The following is a 14839-nucleotide window of genomic DNA, read 5'->3' on the forward strand; positions in this document are numbered from 1 at the left end:
AAAGACTGGCTCCTGCCATTGGGAAGGGGCCTGGGAGATTTTCCCAGGTTTCTCTCCACCTCCCAGGGAACCATCAACTGAGGAGTGAAGTCATTGCTTTGGACCAAAGGCTATTTTATGCCTCAACAGTGAAGAGCAGGCCAAATGTGATATTTACATTAAGGGGCATTGTATGACCGTGTCATCCCCTGCTTTAAAACCTTTATTGCACCACCTCTTGTGGGATAACGTTCAAGCTCCTTGGCCTGGTACTCAGGGCATGAGGTTGTTGGTTTCCTCGATGTTATTTTAAAAGAGGAATATGGCTAATATAGAACTTTTTTAGTCTAACAGCTAAAGTAGTCTATTAAGAAACTTAAATTGAATGTTACGTGCATAGCATGTCTGTCAGTGACATCATGAATCGTATGTTCATTCCACAAATGTGTAAAGAGCCCTGTGGGCTAGGTTCAGTGCCAGGCTCTAGGAATCCAAAATCTGTGCCTTCATTTTCCTTCAGTTTTTATAGTTTCAGTTTCACATTTAATTATATAACCCACCTATAGTTTATTTTGGCGTGTAGTGTAAGGTGAAGCTCTAAAATGATCCCGCCCTCCCCACCCCCCATTGGACTGTATGCATGTGAATTGTAATGTAGGTCAGAACTTTCCAGACTGATTCTACAGAATACTAATCCCGTAAAATGCTCAGGAGAAAAAAAAAAAGATTCTATAGTGGAAAATGTTTAAGAACTGTTGCCTACCCATACCTCTCTTAGAGATTCACAGTGTAAATTAACATAGTAAAAGCTCTGAGGTGTCCTGCAGTAAGGAAATCTTTCTACCTTTGTTTAACCACTGTTTTCCTAAGTTCCTGTGACTACAGAATCTGTTTTTAACAATAGCTATTAACACAATGCAGAATACCCCACTTTGAGTAAAGGTGAAACTAGGGCAGAGCTAGAGATTAAGGTCTTCTCTGTCTAAGATCCAGTTCTCCAAATTTATGGATATGAAATGTGATCAGGAAGAATGATGCACACACGACCAGTTCTGCTCCACAGCCGGCTGTGCTCGGAGCTCTGGGAGGAGCCACAAACTCCGGGTGTCTCAGGGAAGGCAAGGTGGCCTGTCTGGTACTCAGTTAGGATTTCACAGGAGTGTTTGCCCCGAGCCTTGAAGAATGGGTAGAAGTGTATGGGGTGGCCTTTGCAAGGACCAGACCTCCAGGGTGGACACCCTGCAAGGACAGTGACATTGACCATGCCTCTAGAACCATGGGACATAAGGTGCTGTATGAACAGAGATGCCAAACTTAATACTCCCTGCCCTTGGGAAAAACAGGTGAGAACCTAAATGCTTATAGCATGGGGCAAAGAACACTCCCACCGGGGGCTGCGTAGCATTAAGTTTAGCAGCACTGGGTCTGTCTCGATGAGGCAGGGTCTCCTGGAGCCTCATTATTATAGTCAGCACAGACCACACATGTGGCCCTCTCCCAAGGCGTCTCTTTCCTCCGGGAGTCTGCAGAGTTCCCTCCTTGTCTGGAACAAATAACTGGGTTGGGGTGAGAAAAGAATGTGGAGACCTGGATTCCTAGGGATTAATTAGGACTCTTCAGTGAGATCTGTTTCCCCTCTGGAGGCCAATTAGGACAATTGGAAGCTTGGAAGGTGGGGTGGGGCAGGTATGTGTGTATGAGGCAGGCCCATCTGTGCCCTGCTGAGCTGGGTCTCTCTGGGAGGATGGGTAGACTCAGGGGTACTCTGCTTATAGGAAAAGAACAAGAACTGCCTTCATCATCTAAGAACAGGACTTTAGTGTTGCACTGAATAAAGTACATAACAGAAACCACCCTCACTTCCACAGTAACTGTCTTTTACCAAGCATTCACTAGGGACAGGCCCTAGGCTAGGCCTTTACATGCATGATCTCATTTTTTTAAAACAGCCGTTTGAGATATAATTCATATTGAGCTATAATTCACATACCATACAATCCGCCATTTCAGATAATCAATTTGATGGTTTTTAGCAGCGTCTTAAGGTTGTGCAACCATCACCATGGTCACTTTTTGAACATTTTCATCACTCCCAAAAGAAACCCCATATCCATTAGCAGTCACTCCCCTTTCCACCCAACACTCCCCAGTCCTAGGCAAACACTAATCTTCTTTCTGTCTTTGCAGATCTGCCTATTCTGAATTTAGATGAAATCTAAATGATCTAAATGGAATCATATAATATGTAGTCTTTTGTGACTTGCTTATTTCATTTGGTGTGTTTTCAAGGCTCATCCATGTTGCAGCATGCCTCAATACTTCATTCCTTTTTATTGCTAAATAATACTCCATTTTTTAATATGTCACAATTTGTTTATCCATTCATCAGTTGGTGGACATTTTGGTTTCCACTTTTTGGCTATTATGAATAGTGCTGCTATGAACATTGATGTACAAGGTTTTGTGTGGACAAATGTATTCATTTCTCTTGTGTATATGTCTAGGAGTGGGCATGATCTCATTTTACACAGCAAAATAACCCTGGGTGGTAGGAATTGCTTTACCAGCTTTATATTTTAGGGAATGGAAGCTCAGAGGAGTGACTTCTTAGAATTACTCAGCTACAAAATAAAGAACTGGGATTCAAACTGGTGTGTTGACTCCAAAGCCCATACTCTTTCTACAAGTTGTATGTTGTAAAATACGAAGAATTAATAATAACTTAAGCTCCTTGGCAGGCACAAGAGGACCATTGTGCTCCGGCCCCAGCCTGTGTCCATCAGACTCCCCTCTCTCCTCTTCTCTACCACTGCCAGGCACTCCTACATCTAACCAGAAATGCATGCCTGTCTCATGACTCTGAATCTTCATTTATATGGTGTTTTTTCCTATCTCCGTACAGTTCACCTCATGATCACCTACCTCAACTCAGGTGCCTCTTCCCTGAAGCCCTCCTGGACTGTCCCTTTTGGGCACCCACGACTCCTGTGCTTCTCTATATTACAGCACTTCTCATATGTGGAGTGACTTTCTTTTGTGCCAGACATGGAGCTTCTTAAGGATAGTGACTAAGGCAAATTGATCTTTGGTCCCCAGTGCTGGTAGAATGTTGTACCTACAGATGTGTTGACTTGACTTGAATGAATATATTGCTCACAACAACATTCATTTACTTACTCATTCTGTCAAAGGAAGAGTCAGCACCACTCAATATCTGAAACAAGCTGAATAATATTGCTTGCTAAGCAAGAAAGCTATGTATTGGTAAGTCACAATCTCTCTGAACAAAGCAAAGAGATAATAGTATGTAGGGTTTTGAGAAGCATGGAGTTTAGAAATTGGTGGATTTTCAGAAGCATGAGTGTTTGGAGATTGGTTAACATTTGGATGAGGATGTGGGGTTACTCGAGTGAGACCATTGCTGATTGGGTGACTTTGAGAAGTGTGGTTAGGAAAGCAATTTGTCATTGATTAGGATGAGTTTATAAAAATCAACTTTATTGAGGTGTAATTTACACACAATAAACTGTATCCATATAAAATTAGCAGTTCAATATACACACCAGTGAAACCGCTCCCACAAACAAGATATAGAACATTTCACCAGCACTTTGAATTCCATCTTTTCCCCATTCCTTGTCTTGGGTAACTACTGATCTGCTTTTTGTCACTATAGATTATTTTTCACATTCTAGAATTTTATATAAATGGAATCATACAGTATGTACTCTCTTTTGTCTACCTTCTTTCACTCACTGTAATGATTTTGAGATTCAACCATGTGTTTGCACATATTGTCAGTATATTCATTTTATTGCTGAGTTATGTAGATAGACTACATTCTGTTTATCCATTTACCTATTGATTGGCATTTGATTATTTTGGGTGCTGGCTATTTTGAATAAAGCTGCTATGAACCATTTGTGTACAAGTCCTTATGTGGGCATATTTTCATTTAATTTGGGTGTGTGTCAAGAGATTGGAATGGCTGGGTTTCATGGTAGGTATTTGTTGAATATTTTAAGAAAATGCCTAACAGTTTTTCAAAGTGGTTGTACTATTATAGATTATACCAGCAATGTATGAGTTCCAGTTGCTCTGCATCCTCACCAACACTTGTCATTGTCATTCTTTTTAATTTTAGCCTATGTTGGGGGGGGATCCTCAGTAGTACCCTCAGGCTTGATGATTTGCTAAAAGAACTCATAGAACTCAGAAAAGCTGTTTTACTCACAGTTAAGGGTTTGTTACAGCAAAAGGATGCAAATTAAAATCAGCAAATGAAAAAGACTGTAGAACAGAGTCCTGGAAAAAAAATAGGCACAAGTTTCCAGTTGTCCTCTCCCAGTGGAGTCACACAGACAGTGCTTAATTTTCCCAGCAATTATGTGTGACTACATGTGCAGAGTATTGCCAGCCATGGATGTTTGCCTAAGCCTGGGTATCCAAGATTCTTATTGGGGGTCAGTCATGTAGGCTTGAGGCACCCACATGATTGACCTTACCTACTCAGTCTCTAGCCCCTCCAGAGAGCATACCAGGGCCTAGGGTCGCAGGTGAACAGAAATAGGTGTTCAGCATAAATCACATTGTTACCATTAACTACCTGGCATGACCCAAGGCCTCAAGTATACAAAGCTACTCTTAGCAGGCAGGATATTCTAAGGACTTAGAGGTTATCTCTTAGGAGCTAGTCAAGGGCCAGTCCCGAAGACCTTGGTAATGTGCTCAGTTTGGACAACCCACAGACTTGCTGAGTCCACCATTTACTGCACATACCCTAATATAAATTTTGGTCTAATGAGTGTACAGTATCATTTCATTGTAGTTTAAATTTGTATTTTCCTGATGACCAATGATGTTGAGCATCTTTCATGCACTTATTTGCCAGTCATATATCTTTGTCACTAAAATGCCTGTTCAAGTATTTTGCCCATTTTTGTATTGGGTTGTTTGATCATTTATTATTGAGTTTTAAGAGTTCTTTATATATCTGTCAATGTTCTTTGACAATTACATGTCTTGTGAATATTTTCTCCTATTTGCCTTTTTGTTCTCTTAATGGTTTCTTTTTAAAAATTTTTTGTTTTTTATTAATTACTAATTCATACACATTCCATATACATCAAAATACACACTGCCCCTTCTCTCCTCCCTCCATCCCCTAGTAAAATCTAATCTACTTTCTGTCTCTGTGGATTTGCTATTTCTACACATCTCTTAAGTGACATCATACAATACTTGTCCTTAAGTGCCTTGCTGATTTCACTGGGCATAATGTTTTCAAGGTTAATCCAGTTTTCATTCTTATGGCCAAATAATATTCTATTAGATGTGTGCTCCCACATCTTCTGAAATTCAATTTTATTGAGATATATTCACATACCATACAATCATGCAAGATGTACAATCAGTTGTTCACAGTACCATCATATAGTTGTGCATTCATCACTTCGATCTATTTTTTGAACATTTTTCTTGTACCAGAAAAAGTGAAAATAAGAATAAAAAATAAAAGTAAAAAGAACAGCCAAATAATCCTCCCACCCTATTTTTCATTTAGTTTTTTTGTCCCCATTTTTCTACTCATCCATCCATACACTGGATAAAAGGACTGCAATCCACAAGGCTCTCACAATCACACTGTCACCCCTTGTAAGCTACATTGCTATACAAAGTCTTCAAGAGACAAGGCTACTGGGTTGTAGTTTGATAGTTTCAGGTATTTATTTCTAGCTATTCCAATGCATTAAAGCCTAAAAAGAGTTATCTATATAGTGCATAAGAATGCCCACCAGAGTGACCTCTCGACTCCATTTGGAATCTCTCAGCCACTGAAACTGTTTTGCTTCATTTTGCATCCCCCTTTTGGTAAAGAAGATGCTCTAAATCCCATGGTGTCAGGTCCAGATTCATCCCTGGGAGTCATATCCCACATTGCCAAGGAGATTTACACCTGTGGGAGTCAGATCCCATGTAAGGGGGAGGGCAGTCCCATATTTTTTTTAATCCATTTTTTTTATTCATTTGTTGATGAATAGTTGGGTTGTTTCCACCTTTTGGCTATTATGAATAATACTGCTCTAAGCATTTGTGACCCTGTTTTCATACTTTTTGAGTATATACCTAGAAGTAGGATTGCTGGGTAAAACAGAAATTCTATATATAAACTTTTGAGGAAATAACATATTACTTTCTACAATGGCTGCACCATTTTACATTTCCACCAACAATGCACTAGAGTTCCAATTTCTCTGCATCCTCTCCAGCACCAGTTATTTTCAGTTTTTTTTTTGTTTTTCTTAAATAATAGTCATCCTTGTGGGTGTGAAGTGGTATCTCATTGTGGTTTTGATTTGTGCATTCCGAGCAGCTAATGATATTGAGTATCTTTTCATATGCTTATTATCCATTTGTATATCTTCTTTAGAAAAAAATGTCTACTCAAGTCTTTTGCCCATTTTTAAATTGGGTTATTTGTCTTTTTGTTGTTACTGTTGCAGTATAAAACTTCTTTATTTATTCTGGATATTGATCCCTTATCTTATGTATGGTTTGCAACTATTTTCTCCCATTCTGTAGGACATCTTTTCACTTTCTGGACAATGTCCTTTGATGTACGGATAGTTATTTCAACAAAGTCAAATTTATCTATTGTTTCTTTTGTTGCTCATGCTTTTGATGTCATATCTAAGAATCCACTACTAATTTTCAGTCATAAAGATTTGCTTCTATATTTTCTTCTAAGAATTTTATGGTGTTAGCTCTTATATTTAGTTCTTGATTAATTTTGAGTTAATTTTTGCTTATGGTGAGAGGTAAGGGTCCAACTTCATTCTTTTGCATGTGGTTATCCAGTTGCCTAGCATCATTTGTTGAAGAGACTATTCTTTCCCCATTCAATTGTCTTAGCACCCTTGTCAAAAATCAATTGACCATAGATGCTTGGGTTTATTTCTGGAGTAATAATTCTACTCCATTGATCTACATATCTGTCTTAATGCCAATACCACACTGTTGTGATTACTGTAGCTTTGTAGTAAGTTTTGAAATCAGGAAGTGTGAATCCTCTTTGTTCACTTTTTTTCAATATTGTTTTAGCTATCTAGTGTCACTTGCAGTGTCATGTGAATTTTAGGACCAGATTTTCCCATTTCCACAAAAAAGGCAGTTGGGATTTAGATTGTGATTGCATTGAATCCATAGATTAATTTGGGGAGTATTTTCATCTTAACAATAGTAAGTTTTCCATTCTATGTACATGTGATGTCTTTCCATTTATTTAGGTCTCCTTTAATTTCTTTTAGCAATGTTCAGGAGTTTGCAGTGTACAAATCTTGCACCTCTTTGTTTAAACTTATTCCTAAGTATTTTATTCTCTTTGATGAGATTGTAAATGGAGTTGTTTTCTTAATTTCTTCTTCAGATTGTTCATTGCTAGTGTATAGAAAGCAATTTATTTTGTGTGTTGACCTTGTACCCTGCTACTTTGGTGAATTTGTTTATTAGTTCTAATAGGTTTTTGTGGGTTATTTAGGTTTTTCTATATATAGGATCAAGTCAACTGTGAATAGAGATAGTATACCTCTTCCTTTCCATTTTTTTTTCCTCTGTGCTTTGTTTAATTTCCCTGTTCAGTATACCTGCCCCCCCACCCCCACCCCAATATCAGCTTCTCAAAGACAGGGGCATTCTTCTCAAAGACAGGGGCATTCTTTCCCCTCTTCACTGTTTTATGCCCAAATCCAAGCTTAATTTGTATAGGTTTCCCCACGTTGTCTAAGAGGGATTTCTTCATGGTCAGAAGACTCTCAGTGCAGCACCTTTACAATGCACTTCTCAATAACTTTGTGAAGAGTGTCTGCATTAGGCAAAGTTCTAAGATGGCTCCAAGGTTTCTTGCCCTCAATGAACACACTCTGTACATTCCCCTCCCCTTGAGTGTAGGTGGGATCATACAGCAGGCACTGTTCAAGGTGCTGCAGTTCCAGTAGTAAACATCATAGTCAGAAATTCTTGCCTTGATGGGAATTTTAAACTCTGGGGGAAATGACATAATTGCCAGCCTTTTTCTCCCATTCTTCTCTGGATTCTGTTCTACTGGACTACAGAGTTTTGAAATAGTTGATTGAGAACATTCCTGCCTCTTTAATAGTTGTCCTGGTAGAGGATCTGATTCCTGGAGCTTCCGACTCCATCCACCATCTTCTCCCAGAGATAGATTCTTAACTTCAAAACTATGCATTCCTCTTCTTCATTGCTATTGCCTTTTAAAGTGTAGTTCTATCCAGCTATTGCAGCCATTCCACCCATTGCGGACCAGTGTATGATGTGTGTCCGGACATGGATGTTCCCCAAACAGTTGTTCCAGAATATTGACTAGTTGTTCCTGGCTATTTACTAGTTGCTCTGGAGGACTAACTAAATTCCACACCTCCCTATGCCGCCATCTTGCTCTGCTCCATCTTCCTTTCCAATTTTGATGCCTTTTTTTTTCTTGCCTAGTTGCTCTGGCTAAAACTTCTAGTACAATGATGAATAGCAGTGGTGAAAGCAGCCAATATTATCTTGTTCCTGACCTTAAAGGGAAAGCTTTAAGTCTTTCACCATTGAGTTTGATGATAGCTGTGAGTTTTTCATAAACGCCCTTTAACTGTTGAGAAACTTCCTTTCTATATTCCTAGTTTTCTGAGTGTTTTCATCATGAAAGGTTGTTGGATTTTGTCAAAAGCTTTTTCAGTATCAATTGAGATGCTCATTATTTTTTTCCTTCATTCTATTAATATGATATGTTCCATTGATTGATTTTTGTATGTTGAAACACCCTTGGATTCCTGGGATAAATCCCACTTGGTCATGGTGTATACTCCTTTTAATACGCTCCAAATTCAATTTTCTAGAATTAGTTGATGATTTTTGCATCTCTATCCATAAAGGATGTTGGTCTGTAGTTTTATTTTCTTTTGGTGTTTTCTTTTGGCATTTTCTGACCTCATAGAATGGTGTTAGGAAGTATTCTTGCCTCTTTCATTTTTTGAAAGAGCTTGAGAAGATTGGTGTTAATTCTTCTTTGAATTCATCAAAGAAGCCATCTGGTCCTGGAATTTTCTTTGTTGGGAGTTTTCTGATTATTGACTCAATCTCTTTACTTGTTATAGGTAGGTTAAGATTTTGTGTTTCTTCTTGACTCAGTTTAGTAGTTTGTGTTTCTAGGAATTTGTCCATTTCATCATGGTTTTCTAATTCATTGGTGTACAGTTTTTCTGTCTCTTAAGTCTAGTTGGTTTATAGCATTGTTAAAGTCCTTTATTTCCTTATTGATCTTCTGTCTGGATGTTCTGCCCTTTTACAAAAGTATCATATTGAAGTCTCCTACTAATAATGTAGAACCGCCTATTTCCCCCTTCATTTTGTCAACGTTTGCTTCATATATTTTGGGACCCAGATGTTAGGTGCATATATGTTTATAATTATTATATCTTCTTTATGAATTGACCCACTTATCAATATATTGTATATAAATACCTATGTTCTGATTTGCTAATGCTGCCATTATGTAAAATATCAGAAATGGAATGGCTTTTTTAAAGGGGGTTTATACAGTGTGACAGTGTGATTGTGAAAACCTTGTGGATCACACTCCCTTTATCTATGTATGTATGGATGAATAGAAAAATGGGGACAAAAGTTAAATGAAAAATAGGGTGGGATGGGGGTATGATTTGGGTGTTCTTTTTTACTTTTATTTTTTTTATTCTTATTCTGATTTTTCTGATGTAAGGAAAACATTCAAAAATAGATTGGAGTGATGAATGCATAACTATATGATGGTACTGTGAACAGTTGATTGTACACTATGGATGATTGTATGGTATATGAATATATTTTAATAAAACTGAATTTAATTTTAAAAATGCATAGTTATACATTGTTTATTAGAAAAACACTTTACATATAAGGATAAAAAACATTCGAAATTAAAACAATGGAGAGATACCATGAAAATAATGATCAAAAGAAATAATTACAATAATAAAAGATAAAATACAATTAAGGCAAGAAGCAGGTAGAGGGACTTAATGATAAAAGATTTAATTCAACAAAAGGATAAAATAATCCTAAATTTGCATGTACCTAATAACAGCTTCAAAATATATAATAAAAATTTCACAAAACTAAAAGGAGAAATAAAACAAATCCACAATCACAGTTGGGATTTTAACACACCTCATTCAGTAAAGATAGAATGACCAGACAAAAAGTCAGAAAAGAGCCAGAAGACCTGAACAACACAATTCACACACCTGACCTAATTGATGTATATAGAGTGCAACAATCTCCAATACTGCAGATCCACTTATTGCCTCCAAATGCACATGAAATTTTTACCAAAATAAACCACATGCTGGGTCTTGAAGAATATTTCAACAGATTTCAAATAATTAAATTCATAAAAAGTATGTTCTTTCACCATAATAAAATAGAAACAAAAAGCAGATATATATACAGAAAACCTGCATGTTTGGAAATTAAACAACACATATTATATGATCTATGAATTAATGAATAAATCACCATGGGAATTTGGAAAATATTTTGAGATAAATGATAACAGAAATATAACATAGCAAAACTTGTGAGATGCAGGTGTAACAGTTCTAAGAAGGAAATTTATAGAATAACAAGAGTAAAAGTTCATGACCAAAAATCTGGACCTTTATCTCATGAAGTTAGAAAAAGATCAATGAGTTGAGCCTAAGGAAATTAAAGGGCATGTAAATATAAAGATGAGCAAAGAAATGAAATGGAAAGTAAACATAAAATAGGAAAAAAATTAACAAAGCAGAAAGCCTTTTGATTCTTTCAAAAACTAATGAAATTGACAAGCTTCTAGCAAGACAGATCAAGAAAACAGAGAGACATCCTAGACTGCCAGTATCCCAAGTGAAAATACCAAGACATCTAAAATATCACTACAGGTAATACAGACACTAAAAAAGATAATGTGAACAACTTTTTGTCATTAATTTTGAGAATTCAGATGAAATGGCAAAAAAGCACAAACTCTTAAAAAGCAAAAACTAACACTAGAAGAAATATAAAATATGGCTAGTTTTGTATTTTTTAGAAAACTGATTCCCCAAGTAAAAACTTCAGGACTTTACAAACTCACTGGCATATTCTATCAAATATTTGAGGTCAAAATAATATAAATTTTACATACTCTTTCAGAAAATGTAAGGCCAGGATAACCTTGATACTAAATCTTAAGAACAACACTACATCACAAGAAAGGAAATGGGGACAATATCCCTCATAAATAAGATCAAAACTCCTAAGTAAAATATTAGCAAATCAAGTCGTTATATATATACTTATATAAAATATATAATGACCAAATTGTGTTTTTGTTTCTGGTTTGCAAGGTTGCTTTAACATTTAAAAATCAACCAATATAAGTTTATCTTGTTTACCTGATAAAGGGTATCTATAAAAATCCTAGAGTCGATATCATACTTGATGGTGAAATATTAATGGTGGAAGTACTGAATGATTTCTCCTTGAGTTCAGGAATGGGACAACAGAGTTCAGTTTTACACTTACATGCATCATTGTACTGGAGGTCTTAGAAAAATAAGAGAAAAAAATAAAAAGCATACCACTTCACACTCACTGGGATGGCTATAATAAAAATGATAATAAAGAAAACAAGTGTTGGCAAGGATGTGGAGAGGTAGTAACCCTCGTATATTGTTGGTGGGAACGTAAAATGGTGTAGTTTGGTGGTTCTTCAGAGAGTTAAACATAGCATTACCATATAACCCAGCAATTCCACTTCTCAGTTGAATTTTACTCTCTGCTAGACACTGTAATTAGTGTCCTGGGAGCAGAATTAGCTTCATTTAAAGGTCTAGGACTCCTATCCCATCCCGAGTCTTGAGACATGCAATTTTGGTGATGGCTGCTTTGACGTCCTTGTTCCTCAGGGTTTAAATAAGGGGGTTGAGGATAGGTGTGAGAATAGCATATGCCACATTGCCCATGATGTGGAAGTCGAGGGGCAGGTCCGCCCTGTAGGCCACGTAGGCTATGGCAATGGATGAGTAGTAGGTGCCGACCACCAGGAGGTGGGAGCTGCAGGTGGAGAAGGCTTTTGAGCGGCCTTCTCGGGAGCTGATGTGAAGTACTGAGTTCAGGATGTGGGCATAGGAGAGAAGCACCAGGAGAAGGGGCAGGAAGGACACCACCATGGCGATGCAGAAGCCCATGAGGGTCTGGGGGTTGGTGTCAGAGCAGGAGGCTTGGACCAAAGCCAGATGATCACAGAAACAGTGATAGATGTGGGCAATTTTAGCATATGCCATCTGGGAGGTCTTCACCACTGCTGGGATGGGCAGGAGGAGGGCAGTGAGCCAGGCACCGGCTGCCAGTGCAGTGTTGGTCTGTGGCGTCATGTGGACAGGGTAGTGCAGTGGGCGGCAGATAGCCACATAGCGGTCATAGGCCATGACCACCAGGATGAAGGCTTCAGAGCATGTGAAGCTTTGAAAGAGATACATCTGCAATAAGCAGGAAGGAAAGCTGAGGATGTGGTCCCCGAGAAGGAACAGGGACAGCATCTTTGGGACAGTGGTTGTGGTGAAAAGGATGTCCAGGGAGGAGAGATTGATCAGGAAAAAGTACATGGGCTTGTGGAGGCTGGGCTCTGCCACCACAGCCACCAGGATCAGAGTATTGCCCATAAGGATGAGAAGATAGAAGAAGAGGAAAATAAAAAACACAGGGAGGAATAGGGACTCTGGAAGAGAGGGGATGCCCACCAGATAGAAGACCGGTGAGGAGTCCTCTGATCCATTACAGGCTGTGGCCTCCATGGTGAGACAGAGCTGGCTTTCTGGGAGCTAGACAGCTGGAACATCTGGGCAGTAGGAACATCTGGAAGCCATAGAAACAAAGGATTCTGGAATGGGAATTTGATAATGTTTATTGTTTAGTTAAGATAGCCACAATTATTTACAACCAACTTTAGAGGACTGATGGTGGGCTGTGATATTAACTTCTACCATGTGAATCCCAAATTCCTTCCTTTATTCTTTGCCAAATATTAATTAACCACTTATGAAATGGAAGACATTATGCTGTGTTCAGGGAATATAGTGATGAAAATGAAGAAGGAAGACAAAGTTCCCACCTTTCTACAGTTTACATTTTACAGGGGGAATAAGATTTAAACAGTTGATTGTTGAAATAGTTACGCTGGTTCACATCATAGACACCATGCTCTCTGATTTGGAGTGTCAGATCTCTTTAATCACATTCTTAAGCTCTTGCCTCTTCTTTTGCATGCATTCAAAGCACCAACATGTTGCTCTGGAAGGGCTTTCTCCAAGGTTCTCTAAAATTTGCTACTGCTCACATACTTAAAACTTTTTTTTCTCTTTTGTTTGCTTGGAGCAGTGGTTCTTTCTGTCCATTTAAATTAGGTGTCTGGACTTAACAATCCTGCATAGGATGTAATAGATCATTGTAGCCCACACTTCCACTTCAACAACTAGAAACACCAGGATAAATTACACAAACCACAATTTTAAAGAAATTGGAGAAACTTGGGAGCAATAAGGATGAGATGAATTGGAACTCCAGAGATGGAGGGTCCTCCTCAATGAACTGACAATCATCAGGCTCTTTCTTCTCTGGAGTGTTTGCTGACTTTATGACCACACTGTGGCTTGGACTTTGCTCAGCAGAGGGACATGAATGACAGAAAGGGAAACAGCGAGGCTTTTGGCAGTCAAAAAAGACTTGCAAAGCAGATTGGAAACTTGAGGAGCCCTAAATGCGTAGCAAGTTTTCCCCACAGAATATCTTCTGAATTCTGGGGCTATGCAAAGGAGACTGGAGAACTAGGCCGAGGGGCTTCTAAAAGACAGAATAAAATGTCCTGTGATTCTATGATGCTTAAGAGGGAGAGGGCCTGCCTCAAACACATGCTGGTCTTCCCCTAAAAATTTTTTTCCAAATTTTTGAAGCTGTTTAGGTGGGGGTATATGGGACTAATGACCTAAACTCAAAGCCTCCAAAGGGTAGAATCAAATTTCCCGTAATCTTTTAGGGCTGAGGAGAAAGAGTTCAATAAGGCTATCAGTTCAAAGCACGGTAGGGACATACGTTAAGGACAGAGACAAACCAAAGTTAGTCCAAACTTACTAACACTGAAACTTAGCCCTTGATTGGGTCTGGATGATTAGCCCCTCACCCTATCTGCCCAACAGGAAAGGGAGAAGTCTGTTTAGTGAAAGATATCCTCTAGGGTCTCTACAAATCTATTATAAATAATGTTTATCTCACAATAAAAATTATTAGACATGAAAAAAGGCAGGAAAATATGATCAACAATCATTTGGGAAAATATACAATAAGAGCAGACATACAGATGATCCAGATACTGGAATTAGCAAACAGTAACTTCAGTATAACTATGATTTATATGTTAAAGAAAATAGAGGAAAACATTGACAAAATGGATGAAAAATAGAGAATTTCAGCAGAAAACTGGAATATATTTTTAAAAGAATCAAATGAATTCTAGAACTGAAATATGCAATATTTGAAATTAAGAATTCATTGGATGAGTATTACAGCAAACTGTCTGCAGCAGCAGACAGGATTGGAGACCTGGAAAATAGATGAGAAGAAAATATCTAAAGTGGAGCCTGGAAAGAAAATAAGAGTTCATACTGTACAATTTCACTAATACTAAGTTCACGGAAAGGAAAAAAGAATCTAAAAAAGTCAAAACAGTGGTTGTCTATGAAAGTAGGATTGAAAAGAAACAGGTGAGAGGGTACTTTCTGGGGTG

General features: G+C 38.1%; 1 protein-coding gene across 1 annotated transcript; it reads right to left on the bottom strand.

Annotated features, from left to right (window-relative positions):
• Nucleotides 1–11969: 11969 nt before the first annotated feature.
• On the bottom strand, nucleotides 11970–12854 carry LOC119538597 (olfactory receptor 2AT4). The gene has a single exon (XM_037841685.1). It carries the CDS (start codon nucleotides 12852–12854, stop codon nucleotides 11970–11972), a length of 885 nt encoding a protein of 294 aa, XP_037697613.1.
• Nucleotides 12855–14839: the final 1985 nt, after the last annotated feature.

This window comes from Choloepus didactylus, chromosome 6 (assembly GCF_015220235.1).
Source record: "Choloepus didactylus isolate mChoDid1 chromosome 6, mChoDid1.pri, whole genome shotgun sequence".
NCBI lineage: Eukaryota > Metazoa > Chordata > Mammalia > Pilosa > Megalonychidae > Choloepus > Choloepus didactylus.

What these genes read in the sequence shown, in the direction of transcription:
- LOC119538597 (XM_037841685.1), bottom strand. Translation starts at nt 12,854, where the DNA reads ATGGAGGCCACAGCCTGTAATGGATCAGAGGACTCCTCACCGGTCTTC.